The 24,583-nt window shown below is 36.1% G+C and overlaps 1 protein-coding gene across 1 annotated transcript in view; it reads right to left on the bottom strand.

Annotated features, from left to right (window-relative positions):
• The window catches only part of DYNC2H1 (dynein cytoplasmic 2 heavy chain 1), a 152,773-nt gene extending 130,456 nt beyond the window's left edge, over positions 1-22,317 (bottom strand). The window contains exons 1-19 of the mRNA XM_015814719.1: positions 21,888-22,317; positions 19,512-19,682; positions 18,974-19,109; positions 18,553-18,671; positions 16,660-16,804; positions 15,306-15,538; positions 14,055-14,189; positions 13,851-13,964; positions 12,817-12,928; positions 11,600-11,724; positions 10,454-10,629; positions 9,724-9,919; positions 8,847-8,942; positions 8,017-8,157; positions 7,829-7,927; positions 6,221-6,360; positions 5,889-6,117; positions 3,533-3,660; positions 214-329 (exon numbers count right to left, since the gene is read on the bottom strand). Coding sequence (XP_015670205.1) covers positions 214-329; positions 3,533-3,660; positions 5,889-6,117; positions 6,221-6,360; positions 7,829-7,927; positions 8,017-8,157; positions 8,847-8,942; positions 9,724-9,919; positions 10,454-10,629; positions 11,600-11,724; positions 12,817-12,928; positions 13,851-13,964; positions 14,055-14,189; positions 15,306-15,538; positions 16,660-16,804; positions 18,553-18,671; positions 18,974-19,109; positions 19,512-19,682; positions 21,888-22,088 — 2,812 coding nt within the window. The 5' untranslated portion in view covers positions 22,089-22,317. The remainder of the gene's footprint in view (positions 1-213; positions 330-3,532; positions 3,661-5,888; positions 6,118-6,220; positions 6,361-7,828; positions 7,928-8,016; positions 8,158-8,846; positions 8,943-9,723; positions 9,920-10,453; positions 10,630-11,599; positions 11,725-12,816; positions 12,929-13,850; positions 13,965-14,054; positions 14,190-15,305; positions 15,539-16,659; positions 16,805-18,552; positions 18,672-18,973; positions 19,110-19,511; positions 19,683-21,887) is intronic.
• Positions 22,318-24,583: the final 2,266 nt, after the last annotated feature.

Genomic DNA, 24,583 nt, shown 5'->3' with positions numbered 1-24,583 from the left:
GATGAGGACGATGTCATTGTTCAAAACTATAAAAAGATAAGGAGAGATAAAATACACTAAAAATTTAGATAACTTATATAAATATACAATATTTAAGTGTCGTTTTCAAGTAATTAAAATAATGCTCTAGGCAAAATAATAAATGTTCTTTAAAGAAAAAGCCGGAATAAATTAACAGCTATCTCCTAAATAGTTTTTGTTCTGAGCATTTACCTTGTATAGATTTTCTCAAAGACATCACTAGAGCATCATACAACTTCTGGATAAGATCATCGATGACAGACTTCACAGGATTACAGTTCACTATGATGCAATCTACTTTCACAATGCTTCAAGGATTAGAACAAATTAATTAAATTTCATGTTATTATATGACATTTAAAATAAACCCCAAATTCTAATAAGTGTTATTCATCATCATCTCACTTATTATTGTGCATAATGTTGCCTCTTGGTGAGATGGGCAGCATATGCATTTAATAAATAATACATTTGTGTGTGTGTGTGTGTGTGTGTGTGTGTTTCACTTTTGTATTCAAAATATTTAGAAGTCTGATTCATATTCTCTATTTCTATTCATCTTCCAAGAAGAATTTTTTTTAATTTGAGCCATTTAATAAAATGCCTTATATATGTACTGATCATAATCATAATAAGTATACTGCCATTCATTGCCGTGGTTCAGAAATAACACCAAATCTTAACTATTATAATTAGCAAATGTAAGTTTCCCCAAAACAAGCCTCAGGCTAATACAAAGTACCTTCCTTCGTCTCCAGCACAACACATGAAAGCAACAACTGTTTTGCCATAGCTTGTGTAAAAAGTCCTTCATATTCAAATGCTGGTTTGATAATTTGATTTTATAAGTAACCAATAACATATTCCCATTTTCAGATATGAAATGTAATAAGAGTCCCATCCTTTGGAGTCAGGAACACCACTAATTCTCCATACCTACGGTAGTTTATCTTTTTTTTTTCTCCTGAGTAGCTGGCTGATTTACAAATGCAGCACTGGGAACTGCACTTTATTATTTTTTTAAAGCACCTATCTCTGTGTAATCCAAAGGCTTTCTGCAAAATAAGGGTAACTTAGAAGATTTTTAATTTGCTTATAGATCTGTCCATATTTTAGTAACTCTTATTTTCATGAGTCATTTTAGACTTCCACATTAATGAACATATCTATGTAATCTGCTACCAATTAACACAGCATAAAAATGCTCCGCCTAGCTGCTAGGTTTCAAATAAATATTTTTTAATGAATAAAGACTGAGGATATATACAAGATTCTTGCGAATATCACACCTGCCAATGTTCCCTAAATTCTATATCTTCAAAAATACAATTATTGGAAAAGATGGTCTTTCATAATCTTTTCCTTCACTCTCATTTGTAGAACTATTTTAAGATTTATATATTTATCGTAAATTCTTTCCAGAGTGTGTGCAGTGATTGATATGAAATTAACAACAGCCCAAGGTCATTTCAGCTTAACCAAAGGCACAAGCTTTTTCCAGATAAAAATAAGGAAGGAGTTTGTAAATACTGAACATTTTGAGAGAAAAGAAAAAAGGAAATTAATTTGGAAACAAAACCTTCAAAATTCCATTAAACGTTATTATTATTACAGATAATTCTCAAGTTACAATCGTTCCCTTAGCGAATGTTCAAAGTTATGCGATAAGCACCCCCTAGTGCAGGCATGTCAAATTCGCGACGTCACGCCATTGTCGGCAATGGGTGGGCGCGGCTCCAGTATGATGAAACCGGCCTGCAGGCCGGCAGTTTGACACCCCTGCCCTAGTGTTTACGGAAAAGTCCCAAAATTACAAATGTTGCCACACCACGGCAGTCATTTACCCTTATGAATGACCATAGTGGCACTCCAAAATTCACCCTGGCTATTCCCTCCCTCCCCCCTCCTGTGGATACTCATCTTGTGAAGATTGAGAGTTTCTTTGCTTTCTTGGCTGTTTCACTGCTTCGTTCAGTGCATTTGCAGAAAATGGAGGCCTAAAGTAACGCAAGATCATGCAAGATCAGTGGTGCGAGATCTCACACTACTGATCTCACGTGATCTCATAGTAGTTTAGACCTCTGTTCTCTGCAACAGAGAACGGAATGGAAGCCAGGGGAGAACAGACCTCTGGAGGCACACAAAAGCCTCCCTCGGCCTCCATTCTGGACCTCAGAGGCCTGGAAGAGGCCTCTGAGGCCCAGAACACAGGCCAGGGAGGCTTCCGGATGTCCATTCTGGACCTGGAGGCATCCTTCTGCTCTTGCCGGAAGCAGAAAAAGAAACAGAGAGGCTGGAGAGGGGACAGATCTTCACAAGGTAAGTGACCTGGTGCAGCAGGATGTGGGGGAGTAATTGTGGGCTCCCAGCAAATGCATGGGCGAAAGCTGGGAGTAAATCGCGTTCAAGGTACAAGATCCTTTATATGAATCCTTGAGTTACGAATGGAATGGGCAGGCTCCATTACATTCGTAAATCGAGGACTATCTGTATTAGATTTCTATCCCACCTTTATATACATAACTACTACTTTCTATCCCACCTTTATATACATAACTACTCCTACCTAGAAGTAAATAGGGAGAAATAGGGTAATTGGATCAAAAAATAAGATATGGGGCTTCTAAATAAATAGAATGGACTCTGCGGGGAAATTGAATTTGGGACTTTTACAAAGGGAAGAGAAATCACATTTGGATTAAACATTGAGAGAAAAAAATATACAATGTGTCATGGTTGCGAAAACGTGTACCTAGGGGCAAGGAAAGCATGCAGACTGCAGAGCAAGGAGTAGACTTGTCAGCTTAGTGCAGACACGTTTAATCTCAAGAGACCAATCCTGGAAGAAATGGCTAGGAAAAATAAAGGAAAGCAACCTAAGAAATAATGTACAGAGGTTGGGATCAGCAAGAGGGAAAGTTCAACAGCAATTAAGTAGAATCAAGAGGGGACAGGAAACTGCTACACTTTTGCAGGGTAACTAAAGTTCTTGAATTGTCTATGTTGGGCCTTAAAATGTACTCAGTTTTAAAAGAGCCAGTCTATCTACAACATATTCTCCAAGCAAGCCTCTTAAGAGAGGTAGAGGGTTCGATTCCCACTGAATTTATTACCCAGTTATTTCTGCCTTTATGTATCTGTGTAAATCTAGTTATAGAGCTCCATGATTACTGTTATAATGCACATACCTAGTAAAACAAGCTGTTCTTAACTATAGTATCATCCTGAATTCAAGCAATCACATTAAGCTATCTTGTCTGTTCTTGATAGAATTATCTTGAGATTTATTGGATTAGGGAGGAAGGAAATAATCTTTAGAATCCATGATAATGGGATAGTAGCAGTCTTGGTCAAAGCAATTTTGAAGGAAATTAGAAAAGAAACCGATGGAACCCAGTGGCTGAGATTTTCTCTTTACAACAGTTTTTCAAACTCAGGACTAAGTACCGTATTAAAAACAAAACAGCTATCCCAAAAGACTTATGATTGTAAGTCTTCTATTATATGGTACCTTGGAAGACGTTCCACTTCTTTTCCTTTCACTTTTAGGGTTTTGAAATTTTTCTCCCAATCCTGTTCTTTGGAAAGATGATTCTCCACCAAAGCTTCCATATCAACTTGTCCAATTATCACCCATTCCTACAACATGGAGGAAGGAATTCATATTTTTATTTAAAAAGTATGTTACTTATCTCAGTATGTGCCTATATAAATCCTGAGCATTTAGATATCCAAACAGAAAAAGAAAACTACCTCAAATGCATTTCAGTAAGTTGATTCTTTCCCACTTTAATTCAATACTTTTGGTTTGAACATTTAGGCATGCAGCTGTTCACCACTGCTTATACCATTCCCTACTTCAGGTACCCTTCAATTCCCACTCCATTGCTACGTGACAGGGTCATAAGGTGTGACATCACATAACCACACAAACCTACAACAATAAGACTGGTAGTCCCAGCTGCCACTGTTAGATGAATCCTGCATGATCACAGTCTCGCTTAACTACACAATCACCTCCTCCTGCTAGCTTCCCCCATTAACTTTGCTTGTCAGAAGCAGAAGTGAAAACTGGGGATATTGTGGCGTTATGGTTATGAATCAGCCATCAAGCACCCAACTCGCATTAACATGACTGTGAGGATGCTGCGGCAGTTGCAACTATAAGGACCCATCCTAAATACCCCTCATTGAGCACTGTTGTAACTTCAAATGGTTATTGAACAAGTGTATGTTAAACAAGAACTATCTGTAATTAGGAGGTAATGTTGGAATAGGAGAGTCTATGAAACACAGGAGTCTAATTCATGAAGCCATTTATCATAATATAAAAGGGATCTGCAGGTTTCAGAAAGTCTCTTGTGTATTTTTTTTAAAAATTCAAATATTACTTCATCTGTCTGGTTTTTTCCCACATCATGTAGGATGTATCATAGTTTTGAGAAAGGCTATAAAATACCAAGGACAAGAGACCTCCCTTACAATTTATTCTTCCATGAATTAGTTAAGCAGTGCCCTGGTGGATCAGACCCATGGCCCATATAATCCAGTAATCTGTTTTCACACTGGCCAACCAACTGCAGAAAGAAGATTAGCAGATGGCCTTCGGGGGCATTTAAGACTAATAGCCACTGATTCCTATAACTTCCAGGAATTAGTCCAACCCTTTACTGAAGCCAGCTGAGCTGATAGTCAGCATCACATCTCATGATAAATACAGTGTACATCCAATAGGATTCTTTGGGTTCTCTAGCAAGTATACCTTGTCTACAGTATTTGGTTCAATTCAGGGCACATGAAATCCTTTTGAAAACATGGAGGGTTCACTATGGATGTTATTCCTTCAAATATAGATAGGCTCTGATGTAGCACAGAGAGAAATTAGACACTTTGTTCTTAGAGCCCATTTATATATATTTCATGGATGCTGTAACCTACAGTATATGCAGTACGGTAGCCTATTCTGGATGCTTTCAAACCATTTTTGAAATTAATAACATCAAACAGGATGTCTGTAGTCTGCATGCACATATCTCTCTGGGATTTTCCCAACTGTTTCTTTTGTAGTTGATCTTTCCTTGAATTCTATGCTTCCCATAGTTTGTTATTCTCCCTCAGCTGCAGTTCAGGCAAACCAGTCCAGAATATACGCTTGATAAAATTCCAGTCCACATGCATCTATGTACAAAGTCACTATAAATATTTAGTAGAATTCTAACCAATAGCTGAAGACCTCCACCCTTGCACTGTTTGACCAAAATATTGTTGGTACTGTACTGATTTATAGATATACCTAAGTATACTCACAAAACAATATTATCAAATGTTTCTTTAATATTTGAGTGCAGTCTATATCTCAAAAATGCCACAATTAGAACAAGAATTATTAGGGATATATGCTGGTTCAAAAAAACTACTTCTCAGCCTGTGAAAGCATGAATGCAGCACTTGGTTGATGAACTGTAGCAGTCACACAATCATAGAAATCATTCCTTTAATGAGTTAACAACCCAGGTGCTGGGTTCACATTCCCATGCATTCCAAAAACAGCTCTTCTAAATTCACTCTGAAGCATTGCACCAAGTATTCTGCAACTACAGGATGCATACATCTGATTACATGGTAAAATATTACATTAGTGATATAGACAATTTGAACTGTGCTATAAATATTCCAGATTAATGTCTGTCTTTGACATCTTACGCTGTGTATTTCACCAGGTTATGACATAGGAAATGACTGGCCTGTGCAGTATGGAAAGACTGCCAGTGCTTGATATAAACAAAGTGATTATAATAGTGAATACCGAAGAACTTCAAAATCATCCGTCCTAAAAAGTGTTTGAGCAAAAGCAAGTATTTACAAACCTTAAATTGATCTAGAACTTCTGCCAGTCTGCGGAACAAATCTTCGGCTTTACTAAATGTGGTCAGAAATCCACTTGCATTTCTTTCAGTCATGACAGAAAAGATGCCCTCTTCATCTGTCTCACTTACTCCCTTAAATTGATTAGGGATAGAAATGAATCTCTTCATCTCTCTGTAATACCTTGCTCGTACTTCTTCAAAGGGGGGTTTGAATTGCAGTCTTCCTTGTCTGAAAAATATTTTAAAAATGTTATTTTATAACATGAACAACATTTAAAGTAAGAAAAATACATGCATTTTTCACTGTCTTACCAACATCAAGAACATCTTACTTGTAAGTTAGATCAATGTTTATTTCTGGCAGATTTTCATTGAGTGCTTCCAAGCCCATCTGATACTGATGCTCCAAAGCTTTGTACAGTTGGTGGTTCCAATGAAGTCGCCATGCTTTCATGTCATTTGAAAGGAAACCCTATAATTTGGTGATATTCAGGTTAAAATTTTGCAATTAATTATGGAAAAATGTATAGGGAGAATATATAGCAGGGGTTCCCAACCCCCAGTCCATGAAACCGGGACCCACAAAGTGAAGCCTCTTCCATGGGATGCATGCAGCATGTGAAACCACACCCCCTCCAGTCCACGGAAAAACCTCTCTCTACAGAACCAGTCCCTGGTGCCCAAAAGGTTGGGGACCGCTGCTATATACAAACTTCTTTCAAGAAAACTGTATTTAGGCAACTCAGAAAACTGTATCTATGTAATATCTCAAAACATGGCAAACAACTAATTAAACAAAAAATCAGATCAATAATTTTCAACTAAATCAACTCAATGCAATTTCTTGGAGTAACAAAATAGATTTTCATGCCTTAAGTCAGCTATGTCAAACTGCTGGCCTGCGGGCCGGATGCGTCACACCAAAAACGCGCCCACCCCATTGCCGGCAATGGGGAAAAAGTCACGAGACGTCATGTGACATCACGAGACGTCACGTGACATCGCGAGTTTGACATGCCTGCCTTAAGTAATAGTCAACAAAGCATTCCAGTGTGAATGTAGACTTTTCCCAATGTTGAAGTTCTTAGGGGTTATTGTAATGGTATATAGGAGTGACTGTGGAAGACAGGGGGAAGAGTTACAGTCAGGACAATACTCAGGTAAGAGGCTGCTTAGCCGGCAGCAGGAAGATCTCAGAAGGAACCCTCCCTAGTTTGGGGGACTATAAAAGAAATGGGAGGCAGAAATATACTTTCAAGACTTGCAAGATTCCCTTACTATAACCTACAGTAAAGTAGAATCAGTTCATCACAGTGTGTTTCTTGTCTGGACTAACTGGCAAGACTGACATGCTTCGTGAATACCATTCCTTCAAAACTTTTTTCTGGATTATTTATTTGATTTAAATGTACATGTTATTATGTACATGTTATTATGTAGCTATGCAGCTACATTTATTCTATTACAGAACACTGCTAGATAGGAAAATACAGAAATGTATTATAAGTGATTAAAAGTTGTTTCCACGAAAGCCTGAAAAATTATAACATATGCTTCTATTTTATCCTTTACTTTGCCAACTATTCTGCCATGAAAAATTAGAAGAAATATCAGTCAAATCAGTGAATTATACAGTTACTTGACAAACTGATGATTCTGTAATAAGTATTTTGCCACAAGTGTTTTGTAAGATTAGCTATATGTATGTACTGTATGTGTACATGTGTATCTATATCTAGAGATAGATAGATAGATAGATAGATAGATAGATAGATAGATAGATAGATAGATAGATAGATAGATAGATAGATAGATAGATAGATAGATAGATAGATAGATAGATGGAGATGGAGATGGAGATAGATACACACATAGATACACACACACATACACATCCCCATCCTATTTCACTTAATATTTAAATAGCAATAAATTTATGCCTGTGATTCAAGGCTGGAGAATCCTCCCCGAAGTTCTTGTAAACCATCTTTCCAACGCTGCTGTTGACGAAGCAGATCAATGTTCATCAGGCCAACAACCTATCAAGAAGAATTACAGGCATGCAGCACTTTATTACTGAAATAAAAAGTAAAAAAATAAGGAAATAGGTTGAGGCGATCAAACATACCTTTTCTACAAAACTCATATGCCATTTTCTTAACTTTCTATTTTCTGTGGCAAGCTGTTCTGCTGCACTTTGGAGTTTCTTGATATACATGTCTAGTTCTTTAGGATTGTCCCATGTTATTTGTCCTTCTGCTTTTGAGTGCTGCCAAAGAAATACTTTAGGTAAATAAACAATTGGATTCTAATGATATTCATAAAATGAATATGTTCTCTCTGAGCATCTTTACAGAGCTTGAAAGAAAGGAAAAGACAAGTAAAGGGAAAAGACCAGATAAAGTATATATTCAACTGCAAATGAATATAATTTTCTTTTTTCTTTTTTTGACAGTTTACAATGTATTTATTCTACTACAGAAATTTATAACATATACTAATTCTATACAGGTCAATCTGACTCAATACTATTATATCCCTCAGGGAAATAAGCATTATAGCAATAAATATTCAAAAAAATCCTATCGCTGTTCCTGTATAGCTGCACCAGAATCAACTTAAGTGGTGCTTGATTCCAAAACAACAAACAAATGAGATTAAATGACAGGAGTTCAGCATTTTCATCTGATTTTAGTCCTGACTCTGGAACAAAATAGAAATCATCCATAGACAAGCATTTTGGAGAAAAACAGGTATGTATACTTCTACCGTATCTCTTAAGCATGATTATTGCAAACACTGCATCCCAAAATTCCCCCAAAATTCATTCAAAACATCAGCTCTCAAGAATCCAGAATCAAATCCCATGCTCAATCAGGAAATACATACAAGTAGAAAAACTTCAAGCTTTTAAAAGACAGAACAGCAATAAAGTGAAAGTAATAAACATGCAATTACTTTAATTATCTGTTCAAATGCTAAAGCCGACTGCAACATCATTGGCTTCTGACTGGGAATCATTTGTTGATCAATACTGTTATAAAAGTGTGCCACCTATTAAAAAATATATATCCACAACATTTAAATTCATATTTAAATTCATATTTAAAATAATTCATTTTTTAAATTATTTTTATTCATTTTTTAGCTTTCCATTTAATGTACAGTTTTAACTTTCAACTGTAGAAGACTCTACTTAATCCTACTGGTTTTCAATTCCAATCACTTTTTTGGACTAAACAATTCAAAGGTGTTTTTGTCCTCTATATAGCCATATTAACAATCCCATCTGTTGGTTGCTTTACACTAAATGGGGGAAAAAATCATACTGTGAAAGTAATGATATACAGACATAGTGGAGGGGGTTTTTTTGCCATATATGAAAACATTCTAAACTGTGAATTAAAACTTTGACAAATGAAAAGCAATTTAAACAAATGCTTAACAATTGCCTGGTGTTATACATTTCTTCTAATGCCTTGCTGAATGAATAAACTGGCAAAGATACAATAAAGCTCAGTGTTTAGTGCAAATTTTACTACAAATTCAACCGTACCCTTTCAATTTAACATCAAAATCAGTTAGAATTCTACATGAATTTTACATTTTTGGAGATCAGGTAGAATTCATTCTTTAGCAGTGCTCACATATGTAATAAACTATAGCAGTAGTAGTTCAGTAAATAAATTACCATTTATTTATCTATCTACCTATTTCTCTTTCTATTATATATATTATGTCTGTTACACAGCCTCCCATCTCATGCAGTGACTACCTTGAAATTATATCTAAGAATCAATACATGAATTTCATAACATTTAATAAGTTATCATACCTGTTTGAGAATCACTGCTTGTTTGCAAAATTTTTCAGCAGTGCTTGAAGCCTGTTGTATTTTGGCAGGAATGAGAAACCCAAGTGCAGAGAGCTGACGTACTTCTCTAAGGAGAGTTACCAAGCGATCTGAATAATGTATTTTTAAGGCTCCATCAGAATGATTAAGTTCCATGACAGGACTATTGGCCTGTATACTAAAATAAAATTGTAGTATTAGTCATATTAGAAAATATTATCTTTTTATTCCGTACAGTACCTACAGTCTTCTATGTTCTAGAGACTAGCTATTAATTTGCAAAAGTAGATTTTAAACAGGATTATGCCAAAGATCAGATGTTGTAAACTGCGAGTCTATAGAATAGAATAGAATAGAATAGAATAGAATAGAATAGAATAGAATAGAATAGAAATAGAAATAGAAATAGAATTTCTCTTTTGGACTGCAGCAGTTTGATTGCTTTATGTGTGATCCAGCAGTTTTGCAGAAGTTAATCCTCAGAATCAGAAGCAGTTTGTGGTGTTCTTACATGATTTGGTCCATTTCACACTTCATCTTCATGTTAAGAACTCCAAATCTTTCCAGTCCAAGAAATGGCTTGTGGAAACCTGCTGGACCATCCCCTGAATGTGCTGAAGGTTTCTTCACATCAGTTCACTCCTGGACTTGTAGATTTTATGTGCAGTTAATTTTAAGATTGTTCGTACAAAATCAAATATTTTATACTTACCAAAGACCAGACTTTGGATTTGAGAGACCCGTTTGAATGTCCCTGGACCAATCATCAAATTGTTCTTGTTCGTACATTTTTAACTGTTCTAGAAGGTCATCTGCAATTTGCCGGAAATTTTGAAATCCAGATAGGTCTGAAAGAAGAGCTTCTGCAATCTTAATGGCATCATCCACCTTAGATATTGAAATAATTGAAAAGCTTAATTGTACTTGGTATGCTTTATGCTACTAAAATATTCAAAGCTAATACTTAAAATATACAAGATGTTTAAAATCTCAGCATTTTACACTATGGAGATTATACAACTACAGGACGGGTTGCTTAACAAACATCAAACAATTCAGTTGCAATAGCAACTAAATATTATTGAATAATTGTAATCAATAGGAACCCAGGAGTTGTCCATGCACAGCATACAGACCAGGCTTTAGAGATCAAACACAAAATTTTGTCTAATGTTAACCCATTCAGTTCTCCTGTACTCTATAACCATTGGATGCAGAGTGGTCCATAGAAATCTTTGATAATCTCTATTATACTATACCTATACACTATTTTCAAAGGGCAAAATGTAATTTGGAAGGTATTTATTACAGTAATTATTGTAAACACTTTAAACCAAAGTTGCATAGTAGCTATGAAGGCAATATGCAAGCTCATTCCTCCAAGCACACACTAAGCCTATTAAGATTCATTTGATAGCAACTGAAGGTTTCCTGCTTCTAATTAGCATCATCTTATCAGCAATTCTCTAGAAAATTAGCAGGCAACTAGTTCCAGCAGAAACAGAAACAAGACAGAATACAGGGCTTCAAGAAGATCCCATAAAACAATATTACCAATAAGGCGTAGACACCTTAAGATACTATTGAACAGCCTCACTTGGTCACAGATACATCAGAATAACACATATAGAAGTAGCTGATGATGATGAAATGGTTTCCACTGAATCAGAACCAATCTTCACATTTCACTCCATAACTTTTATAGGGTTTATTTAAAGATCATATTGGGGATCAGATATATAATCAGCTACAATCCCTGGAAGTAATTTGAAAAGTTATCCCTATTTAAATCTAAAATACATCACATTATTTCTTATATGTTAACATATAACATCAAATTATAGGTTTAAATAGATACCTTCAATTCTAGCTGGCGCACCCAGACAATATTATTCACAACCTCAGAGAGGTTTTTGCCCGCAAGTGGCCCTGATGCATCGCCTGGAGTGCCATGGCAACGTGTCTCAAAATCTGCCTGATAATCTGTATAACAGCATTAAGGAAAATATTAGTGAGTTCTGCAAATAGCACTAAATACTGAAATTTGTTTCCTAATATGTAGCCTAAGTCCTACAGTAGAAGTACTAGTATTACAATTCTTTATTGGGTAGGACACTTTGTTTTAAAAAAACTGAATTTTTAGCAAGAATTTAGACCACTCTGTAATCAGATTCATCCCTACAAACTGAGTGTAATGAATAACCAAACTAAACATATGACAAGTCATAATACCTTTTATAGTAAATTACATACAAGATATATAGATAATCCTCAACTTACAATAGTTCATTTAGAGACCGTTCAAAGTTACAATGGCACTGAAAACAGGGACTTTTAACCTTTTTCACAGTTACCTTTACAGCATCCCATGATCATGTGGTCAAAATTCAGATGCATGGCAACAAATTCATATTTATTACCGTTGCTGTGTCCCAGGGTCATGTGATCATCTTTTGAGACTTTCTGACAAGCAAAGTCAATGGGGAAACCAGATTTAACCAAATTCACTTAACAACCGGGTTACTAACTTGTCAACTACAGCATGGATGTCAAACTCGCCACGTCATGACGTATCGCAACTTTTTTTGCATTGCCGGAGCTGGGGTGGGTGTGGCCTCCTTATGATGCAACTGGCCCGCAGCCGGCAATTTGACACCTCTGAACTACAGTGATTCACTTAACAACTGTGGCAAGAAAGGTCATAAAATGGAGTAAACTTCACTTAACAAATGTCTCAACAATATAAATTTTGGGCTCAATTGTGGTCATAGGTTGAGGACTAGCTGTATACCATAATTATCAAATAATTACATATTTTCAAAAAAAACAAGAGATTATGAAAGCAGTCATATTTTTCATATATACACGTGTGGAATGATGGATGGATGGATGGATGGATGGATGGATGGATGGATGGATGGATGGATGGATGGATGGATGGATGGATGGATGGATGGATGGATGGATAGATAGATAGATAGATAGATAGATAGATAGATAGATAGATAGATAGATAGATAGATAGATAGATAGATAGATAGATAGATAGATAGATAGATAGATAGATTTGCATACCTTTAACTGCACCTTGAAGTTTTGCCAGCAAAGTTTCTCTTTCTAAAAGCAATTCTTTGCTAATGCTTGGACGTCGTACTAATTCCTTGTATTTCTGAAAAGCCTGAAGAAGCTAAAAATATAAAACATATACAAATACATAAAATGTAACAGATTACAAGACTCGATGATCTCCAAGGTCCCTTCCAACTTTATTATTATTATTATTATTATTATTATTATTATTATTATTATTATTATTATTATTACTACTACTACTACTACGACTATGACTACGACTACGACTACTACTACTGTGGACTATGTTTGTAATATTAATCTACAGTTAGTGCTTAATGACCTTAATTGGGACCACAATTTCCATCACTAAGTGATCATTGTTCAAAAGACCACAACAAGAAAACTGATACAAAATAAGTAATAATTACAATCAGGGACTGAAATAATGAAAACTAAAACATAGTAATAAAGTTTACACATGTGCTGATGTCTTATATTTTTGTTGATATTGCTCCCACATTTTACAAGAATTTATTTTGTTCCAAAAACACAGCAAAACATGAAGCTGTGTAGACAGGCCTGAAAATAATACCAGAATGACTGCACATGATTCAAAGTTTTCTATATTTTCTATATTTCTATCATTTATTACATTAAAAAAGAACTGCTCTGACCAGATGCATTAAAAATTGTGATCATTTCTGAAATTCTTTCATGCCTAACAATAGTCTGGGCCGCATCAAGAGTGCTAGATTATTTTCCTTCCTTCCTCCCTCCCTCCCTCTGATGTCATTCATTACCCACATGTCAAAAAAAAAGAGAAAAGTACTGAACAAAGACTCCCAGTTTTGAATGAGGCACAACGAAGAAGCATAAGGTATGTGGGTTAATCATTTTAAGACATAGTTCAACCTCTCTCTTGCAGGAAAATGAAACTCAAAACTATTCAATATACAAGTTAGATGTACATCATGTTTTTAATAAGCAAGTTCTCGACATTAGGATTTGTGATCAAATAATTTTTTTTTAAATACCTGTTGTGGACTATCCTGGATTTCTGAAATGAAGCTTTTCAACTTGCTTGCTATTTTTTGTTCTGCTGGAGCAATAATTCTTTCATACTGACGTACCGCTGCTTTCCATAAAGGCTAGAAGAGGAGAACAGACTATTTTTTATTGTGGTGGATTGAGATAAACATCATCTAACTTAAGTTTAACTTACATATAAAATATTTTACCTCAGTGTAGGGATTGTAGTGCACAGGATTCAATCCAGCAAAAGGTTCAAACACTTGGGCAAGATGCAATGCTTGCTGCTCACCAGTTGGCAAAAAATATGTAAGTTTCTCATGAAGTGATCGAATACTTAGTACCTAAAATGAAAGGAATATAATAACTTGACCCATAGATTTTCAGTTAACCATAACAAAAGCTAGAAATCCTCTAAATAGCAAACTGTGTTAAAATTATATCTAAGTGCTTTTGACAAATGAAGGATAGAATATAGTATAAATTATGAGTGCGATGTTAAATTTCTATATTATATGATACTATCATACAATATTACTCCATTGAAAATAACCACATATATTAATATAATATTGAGGATGGCAGGAACACTGGAGTTTAATGTATTTGAACTTCCTGTTATGATATTGTAAAAACAGGTCTTCCAAATTCATATTACATTAATAATTATATTTCTACTAACTCCAGTAAGATTTCTGCTAAACAGGTTCCTGGACATAATGTAGATGCTGTCATTCTCATTGTCAGAAGACTTTGCCTTAGATTACCTTGGATTATTTTTTCAGAGATACTATATAGTGATAGCACATTTCTGATTTGCAAAGGAGGAGATATTTTACTCTAGACATTTCCTAAAAGTTTGACACTATCCAAAATTATTTTATTCATCTGCAAATACATGAAGCTGCCTTATACCGTGTTAAACTATTTATGCATTTCATCCAATATTGTTCTTTTATCCATAGCTTCAGAATTCATTCTATCAGAAATGGGCAACCTTTTTTTCTAAGTAACATGATGGTAGGACTGAAATAAACACTGTGTTTCTTTTTCTCTGATATTTTTTTTCCTCTTCATTCTGACAAGCATACATATCCTTTTTTATAATCTCAAGCTGCACAATGGGAAATAAAATCACCATACCCAAAATTTGGGGACAAGAAGCAATGTTGGGAATTTATAAGCCAGGAAAAGAAGTTTAAAAGAGTATCAACATCATGTCCCCAGTTTGTTTTGAAAACATACAAGAAAATCAATCAAAGAGCCATATCATTTACTTTTCTTTTAGCTATTATCAAGAGAGTCTTTTATCTAAAGGTGCAAGAACCTGAATTTTATAGCTTGGTATCTAAAAAGCAAGTACTACAGCCCTTCCATTATAAAACATCATATTCAAAAGCCTTCAGATAATAACTCTTTCCCTCACATCCCTAAAAGAGCAAAACAAAACAGACAGATACCTCTTCAAGGCGTTTGCCAAGTTTTCCTAGTGTTTCAGGAATATATTTCTCTCCTCGCCATATATGTGGGGTATAACGCTGCCACAACTGCCCTGTAAGATGGTCACAAGCTGCAACCCACTGTTCACAAATAATAATGCCAGCCTTCAGATTTTCTTTTACAGTGTGAAACGAATCCTCCCATAGGTTTAAAGTACCTAACTTCTTCTGAACAAATCTTCCAAGAGAGCCAGCTAAAAGTCATACAAACAAATAAAGAAAATTAATCCTCATAGTTTGCTTCCATAGGACTGGGTCTAAATGAGGAAACTTCTCAATGGTGATGTGGTTTGTTAGAATTGGAAGTACCATGGCTAAAGGACAAGGTCAGGCACAAGCTACAAACAATTTTTTTCAAATAAATGGATATGTCTATATATAAGATCCAATGAGTCAGCATAGTAACTTCTATTGGTAATTTTTATGAACACTCAGCCAAAATAGGATTCATAATAGAAAGAAATAGGGGTTGTTCGGGAGAAGTGTACAACAGTACAAACAGGACTGTTCTGCACTCAGATCACAGAGCGTAGACAGACATTAAGTAACAAGGCCATCAGGTTGTTGCTATATCCAGACACAGGACAAATTAAAGAATGAACCAGCCGTTTGGCCATTTGGTGATAAAAAACTGACAAAGTCTATAAACCTTTTTTAAAGAAAATCCATCATTGATTTGAATTCCTAAGCTTCTTTCCATCAACGAAGCCCATAGCTGCCAGCCTTAAAAACAAGTGGGTGAAGATGCATCCCAGGCTTCTTCAGTTTGAGATGGGACTGAGAAATGGATGACCACATTATGCCATTCAGAAGAGAGGCAGAGGAATCTACCCAGAGTTTTCAGCATATGTATGATAAATAACTTAGGGAAGGAAAAAAGGGAAGGACCCAAAGGAAGTGCTTGTAAAGTTAATCAAAAGCCTTGCCATTTGAACTCAGGAATGACACTGATGAAGAAAAACGTTAGGAGACAAAACCATTCTTCTCAACAGAAAAGGTTTGTGATGTAAAACCCAGGAATATGGTATCATTTGCACCAAGAGAAATTAGATAGCATAATAATATTTGATGGTTCAAAATATCAAATGCCAAAAACCGATCTAAGGACCTCAACGCTCAAAAGAGATGCTTCATCTTGGCTGGCAGAAGACTGTATGGAAGTTAAACAACAATAAAAATTCAAATAACGTATTCCATATAACTTTCCCTTGTCAGGCAGTCATCATACTCAAGCACTATGAAAATAATGAGGGAGTACATACAAAAAAGACAAGTTAGCCAACTGTTCAGGAGGGCTTTTTGTCCAGAATTTTACCTATGACATCCAAAAGGTTCTTCATGCGTGACTGTGGAAAAGGCTCATGATCAGATTGCCTCCAGACATCATCAACAATGTCCCGTGTAGTCTCCACTAAATCCACAACCTCAAATAAAGATAAGCTGTCCAAATTGTAATAATCCTAGAAGCATGATACATAATTTCAATATATAATTTCCAACAGACATATTAGGGCTGCAATTATTCAGAAATATTTCTATGAAAATGTTGTACAGTACATACTGCCTGCCATCCATATCTCCAAATACCTACCTCCAACTGCTCAGCATGACTTCTCCCAATTCCCTACAGTCCTTCCCATCTGCCTCAGTGTCTCAAACTACCTTGTGACAAACTTGCCCTTCACCTCACCTAATGGGTAAAAGTGCAGTTGCTTCCTTGTCCCGTTCCTGTCAGGTACAAACAATTCCAAAAGAAATAAGGATGCTGGATGAAAAGCGTGCTATGACACTGGGAAAAAGAGTCTGTGCCCTGTGCCCTTTTGATAAAGAAGAACAGGACAGCTAGGGGTGGGGGATGAGGAGGAAATTTCTTAATTAAAACAACAAAACAATGTTTGAGCTCTGCCTGCCCATTTTCAGTGTCTGCTATGTCATAAAAAGGTTAGTGAGACCTTTATGCCATAGTGGTCACACACATCTGATTTATGCTGATCTCAGGAAGTATACATTATTGTTAATCTAACTGGGAGCTAAGTATGACAAATGTTGCCATTATTTATCAATATCCTAATAAGGACAAGAATCGAAAGTTCAGATAGCAGAAAACCTCCTGATTTCTATGATAAAATCATTATTGAAACATTTCTTCAAATGTCATTATCTATTATGTAAAATGCTAATTTCCTATAGAAATTCATGAAGATATATTTTCAAGCAAAGATTACAATTTAATGAAAACCAATACTTGTATATGAAGGTTCATCTGTACACAACTCCGTTCTATTATAAGTGATTCCATGAATCCACCACATATAATAAAACTAGACTGCTTTATGATTTACAGTGAGCATAAAAACAGAAGCAATGCAGCAGTATATTGTTTTGATATCATAATGTAGCTTCCCTGATACAAAAGCCCTTCAGATTTCTGCACGGCAGTATGGCTGTGGTAAAAAATTCTGAGAGGCTGTCCATGTATATAGAAAGTTGGGGAGATTTGTGAATTAAGCATTCAGCTTTGTTTGATAATTTTTAATTATTTATTGTTTTTATTCATTTGATCATTATTTAATTTTTTATTTGGCGATTATTTGTTTGATAATAAACTTTTTTGGGGGAGGAGGCCCTAGAATGGCCCATATTCACTTCTGCTCCACAAACTATATTGGCTACCATCCTGCTTCCAGGTACAGTTCAATATGCTGGTTATGACCTTTAAATCCCTTAATGGCATAGGTCCAGCCCACTTGATGAACCATCTTGTCCCACTAGAACAAGCCTGCCCCACTCGTGCTGGCAGAGGGTCTACTGTAGGTTCCATCGGTCAAAGAACTCCAACTACCGGGATCCAGAAGAGTCTTCTCTTCCATAGTACTTACTCTCCGAGGTGAGATCTGCCTCCACCCTCCTATCCTTCTGTAAGATCTGGATCTGCCGCTTGGTCTGGGGACCCAATGGGGGACTACCACACTAGAGATACCTACTAGATTGATAGCAAACCCCACCTCCTCCCTCACTCCCTGCTTCCCTACCCGCCCACATCACTGTATTCTCAATGTTTTTTCATTGCTTATTATTCCATTACTTTGCTACTGTTATGTTTACACTTCTTTTCATTTCTCCATTTTCATTGTTTTAAGCCACCTAGAGTAGAGTAACAGCAAGATAGGTGGCAAATAAATTTAACAAATAAATAAATGTTACACACATATGCAATGGCTTCAAACAGCTCTTTAAAATGAGACGCTCTGTCTTTGCTGCATGATTTACTTCCATGTTGAGCACGCTCTGTCCAGAATTGAAATTCATCATTTGGGCAAAGTATAGCTGTAAAAAAACAAATATCCAATTGATTGTATAGCAATCAAGTAGAAGATCTTTAACACTACAGTATATATTTTAGTAATTTACTCCACATAAATATATTATGCCATATTACAAAAACAGTAGTCTATCTATGATTCTGATTATCATCATTCTAATGTTCTTATCTGAAATACTATTGAAATAAATAGAACATTTTTTTATTATACACTTTCTATGCCTACTCACTGGACTATAAAAGACAAACTGTTTCTCACTATATTTAATTTAAATTTCACAGTTTATAAATATAAAGCATTATATACCTTGAACATCATCTTCCCGATATTTTGCTCCTGTATAAGCAGTGTCTGTTTTCCTTAGAACAGAACTTAAGCCAGCTTCTAACTCCCTCAAAAGAGTTTGCAGTTTAGGATCAAAGTCTTTACTCCATTTTTCATCCTAAAATAAAGATTTTAGATTACATAGCTTTTCTATCAAAACTACATAACTTCACTATCATAACAATTTTCTCTATTTAATTGTGCATACATTATTATCTCATTCTTTGGTTGTTTTCTTAGTGCTGAAACATAGCTGACATTATTCTTAACAGTGAATTAAGTTACATTAATTATAAGGAATATAACTGTAGCCGTACCAGACTTGTATGTAATTAACTGTTAACAAATAATTCTGAATAGTAATGACAAGAGAAAGCTACTTTCTATAAATTAAAACTAGCATTATGTCAAAGCAATGAAGTAAAGTCTATGATAAAAGAACTATAAGAAAATGGTACGTTTTCAATGTATGAGAAAAATCCTGTGATTTATTGAAACAACCTGGATTCTGCATACTCACTTTCAGTAGTACCGGTGCAAATACCTGTCGCACTGCTTGATAAAGCATATTAACTGGAGAATCTAACATAGATGATACAAGAATATTGGTGTGAAGATTATCTTCTGTAATAACATCTGGTCGCAGCTTGAAGAATACCAGCATTTTGTCTTCAGAATTGCTAGCTTCAACCTGCATAAATGTGAACCATAGAAATTAATGGGAACTATTAAGCAGAAAACTAATTCAGCACTGTGACAATATTTGTAAATTATTAAAAGTATAGGGCACACTCTACAAATATTAAACTTTCCTATCTCAGAGAGGAAAAACAAAAAAATGAGCTACATTTTAATATTGGCAATATTATATACAAAGGAAAGCAAATAAGGAAAACAGGATTTACTTTAAAAATACTAGAGTAGAATGTGACTTTTTAATCTAAACCAAGAAGCACAGATACAGAAATATGTACTTTGGTAAGATAAATGGTGCAACACATAGAGAAAGCAATATATGTTTCCTCCCTCTCTTTAATGAAAGGATTGTTTATAATATTACATTTAAAAATCATATTAAGAAATAAATGACCTACATGTAAAAAGGCTTGTAGAGAAGCATTAAATGTTCTGTGGGTTGATACCTTAAGAATACAGTTATAAAGCTGCCTTACAAACAGCAGGCTTACAACTGTTCTAAATGAAGACATGGCTGGTTCTAGCTTACCATTCTGCATGAATCCAACCTCTCTGGTTTATTCAACAGTACAAAGTATAAACCAGTTTAGTGAATCAGAGCATCAGTCCATCTAGACCACGGGTGTCAAACTCGCAACGTCACATGACGTGTCGCAACGTATCACGACTTTTTTCCCATTGCCGGCAATGGGGTGGGCACGGTTTTGCCGTGATGCATCCGGCCCACGGGCCACCAGTTTGACACCCCGATCTAGACCATTATAAACACTACCTGGAAGCAACTATTCATGAATTTTTTCTACCTTACAATACAGTATTTTAATTGTATCTTAGATTACCTGCATCAAAAGTATGACTTATATTACAGACTAATAAATAACTCTATGATGCACTCACTATATCAATAGGATATTTTGATATAGGTATACATATATATGCTATATATAAGGGCACAACATTAATCTACACAAAAAGTAATACAAGTAATCCTCAACTTACAATTCATTTAGTCACCATTCAAAGTTACAACGGCACTGAAAAAAGTAACTTATTACTGTTTTTCACACTTACAACCATTGTCACATTCCGTGGTCATATGATTAAAATTCAGACACGTGTTGCAGTGGAGTGTGCAGTAGCAGTGTCCCGGGGTTATGTGATTGCTTATCAGAAGGATGCAAAAAATAATCAAAGTCAATGGGGAAGCCAGATTCACTTAACAGCCATGTTACTAACTTAATAACTGCAGTGATTCACTTAATAGCTGTAGCAAGAAAGATAGTAAAATGGGGCAAAACTCACATAACAAATGTATCATTTGGAAATAGAAAGTTTGAGCTCAATTGTGGTTGTTAAGTCGAGGACTATCTGTATTTCCTCCATACTCTGTGTGTGTGTGTGGTGTGTGTGTGTGTGTGTGTACACCCACAGACATACGTATATTTATACATACATATACACAGGGGCTTTTTTTGTCATAGAACGGAGTTCCGGCACCTTTTTTGGATGGAACCTTGTAGGGTAGGCAAGGCGGGTTGTATATGACGTGTGTGAGTTCTGGCACTTTTTTTTTTTTTTTTTTTTTTACCAAAAGAGCACTGCATATACATACTCCTTCCTCCATTCTCCATATTTGTTTGTTTTTAATCATTTAGTCTTATCTGACTCTTGGTGACTTTATAGGCAAGCGCTTTCCATGCTACCCTCAAGCACAGCTTCTTTCAATTGTTGGGTGTTCAACTTTGTATCAGATTTGATGTTATCAAGCCAATGTGTTCTTTGCTTGCCCCTTTGTCTTCTTCCACTAACCATTTCTAGCATCAATGATTTCTCCAATGAATTTGCAGCATGACATAGCCAAGGAAATCAGACATAGTTTTATGATTTTAGCTTCTAGTGATGTGTCTGGATTTATACAACTCTCTGTAGGTTACTTTGGCTGTCCATAATATACATAGTAATTTACACCATCACCACAGTTCAAAAGCATCAGTTCTTCAATCAGCCATCCTTAGTGTCCAACTCTCACACCCACACTTCTTTATAGGGAAGAGTCGAAGGCTAATGCTCTAACTAGCCTTTTTGTATTTATATCAATATCTCTGCATTTATACACACAGAGGGAGACATATTAATAAATAAAAGGTGGGATAAATATCTAACACTGATAACAATATAATTAAAAAGCACGTCACAGTACCTTATTTGAGACAACAATCTGGTCTTCTGAGTGCTGCACACAGAGAAGAAATTCGTTGCCATCATCCAAAAAGTTGGCCAGTTCCGGACTGGCAGAGAGGGCTGCCAGGCTCCCATACGACGGCAGCCCAAAGTAGTTGCCCGCAGTGGCCGAAATGAAAATCTTCCTCTTGTCGCCATCGCCGTCCCCATCGAGAGGCATGAGAGTCGCGACTCTGGACTGGAGCTCCGCCTAGGAGAACGGAGACAAGTCCTGCAAACGCTGCGGAAAAGCCGAGAGCCGCTTTTTAACCAAAGCGTCCGCCCTTCTCCCCCGTCCCAGAAAAAACAGAAGAGTTTAAGAACATTGTTTTAGAGAACAACGTGAAAATGGAATGGCCAAGATCAAGAGGACCCGAGATGAAGGGGTAACGCGAGGGAAACGGAAGGAGGCTCGCTTCCCATAAAAAAAAACAAAACACAAGGACTATTATATAAGGGTTTCCTTTGCTTGAAGGACTGCTATTCCATACCGGCGGGGACGGACACCGGGCCGCCGCGAAAGGTAAGGAAGAAACGCCTGTTTGATTTCTGAGGCACCCGGCGGGCAGCGTTGCTAGGCCCGGTTACTAGGGCAACCAAAATGGCGGACGCCGCCTAACGCTAAGACGCGTGCCTTAAGGGTGTATCAAGCGATCCGCATCCACTTCTCCAGAACCCTGGAATACAGTAAACCCAATCGGTGTGATAGGTAATCGCTAGGCGTGTAACTCACGCTGCTTTGGGTGGATGCCGCGCGAGCGGCATTAAATGTGCACGATTAACGTAGAATGGCCCTGCAGATGTGTTGCATTACGAGTACCATCATTCACGCTAAAAAAAAATCATTGTTGGGTGGAGGTCATGAGATATGTTGTCTGAAGGACAACAGTCTGGAAGGGGTTGTTATACTGCGTGGAGAATCTGTTGAGTCTACAGATAGTTGAACTACACAGCCCAGCAACCGCCAACTACTGGTGAAGAACTCTGGGTGCGGCATTTCAGGAAATATATGGAATATAAGCTGGGTAGAAATAGTGTAGTCTGTTGGTGTTGTGTATCACAAATGAACTTCCAGTTTGCTTCTATTTCCTCTCACTAACACTGACTTATTAAATATGTTAGACTTTCAAGAAATTGGTAATATTATGCTTTGCTCACTAATCTCATAAAAGCTACACTTATCTGAAATTAGTTGTACGCCTCACCAAACTGAGACTTGACTAAAAATATAGTTCTGTTTTGTTACATCCTTTCATTAGAGGATAAAACCACAACTACAAGCCATTTATCCTGATCTGAAGATACAAAACTCCACAACACTTTAACTCATTTCTGAGAGCACATATGGATTTATTTCAACTACCAACCTTTCTGATGGCAGCTCAAGGCAGTACACATGGAGTTCTCAAATTTAATCTTCACAATTATGTGAGATAAATTGGGCTGAAAGTTTATGCTTATCCCTAAATCATTATATGATCCACTTTCTAATGATAAAGAAAACCTGGGTCTTACTGGTTGCAGCCCTGCAATTTAACCATCACACTTGTTAATTACGTTTTGACTATGCACTGTATATTTTTGAATGCCAGAAATCATGCTTCTATTTAATGCTTATACAGTTTTGCCATCAAGGAAAACTTTCCCTTTAACTATCTTTAAACTGAATCCAAACATTTACAAGGATTCTTTTCTCACTGCTAAAATTGTACACGTGCCTGCCCCAACATGATGCTGTTAGGAATCATCTATCTTCAAATGTTATAAGCCAGGTGTCCATGGTGTGGTATCATGGGAACACCCTTTAATACATCTGGAGGATAACAAATTGGGGAGAGGCATTATATATATCTTGCTAAATGATACAGCATAATATAATACAAATCTTTTTTGTTTCTTCATTCATATACCTCTACTTTACCATAAAGGAATTTTAACATTCTCCTTTACTGGAGAAAGTGATGCAAGCATCCCTTGATTTTGTTCACCATTGTTCAGGCTTTCAAGACTGATGTCAGCGCTTCAAAATAGGCCAAGTCAGGAAAGACTGCAGGAATTCCAAGAACGCTATGTACTTTATTGTTGTAGGATAAGTAACTAACTGAAAACCTGGCAAGTTTTTATCTGTCCATCTTATACAGTGCTAAACAAGTTTTTTTCTCAAAATTGGTTCAATCTCTGGATTGTGTATAATTTTTTCTGCAAGTCTCTTAGCAGTTCTTTCATACCTTCCCCAATGGCATCTTTAAACTCCTTTACACTTACAGTATAACATTGATTTATTTTGCCTTCAGGCAGTTTTGACTCCTGGCAACTACATAAAGTCCCTGCAGTTTTCTAGGCTGTATTTTCAGAAGTGATTTTCCCCCTAATGCCTTTCTAGGGCTCAGTGAAAATGATTCACCCAACAATATATTTAACATTCAAAAAAACTATTATCTAAAATGCTGGGCATATAATTCTGGGTGGCATACAAATCAAAATACATGTATGTTTTTATGGCTGTATACAATATTAAAAGCAACAATACTATCAATAGAGATTCAGCTTCATCATCATTTGGTTTGCAAAGTTTGACCCCAACTATTTAAACCATAACTTAAGAATTTGTGCAAGCTCAGCAAACTGTTTTAATTAGAAATAAACCAAACAAGCTAACCATGGCTGGGCATGAGA

Source organism: Protobothrops mucrosquamatus, unplaced genomic scaffold (assembly GCF_001527695.2).
Source record: "Protobothrops mucrosquamatus isolate PMUCROS unplaced genomic scaffold, P.Mucros_1.0 scaffold277, whole genome shotgun sequence".
Classification (NCBI taxonomy): domain Eukaryota; kingdom Metazoa; phylum Chordata; class Lepidosauria; order Squamata; family Viperidae; genus Protobothrops; species Protobothrops mucrosquamatus.
This window is presented reverse-complemented; position numbering and strand designations above follow the sequence as displayed.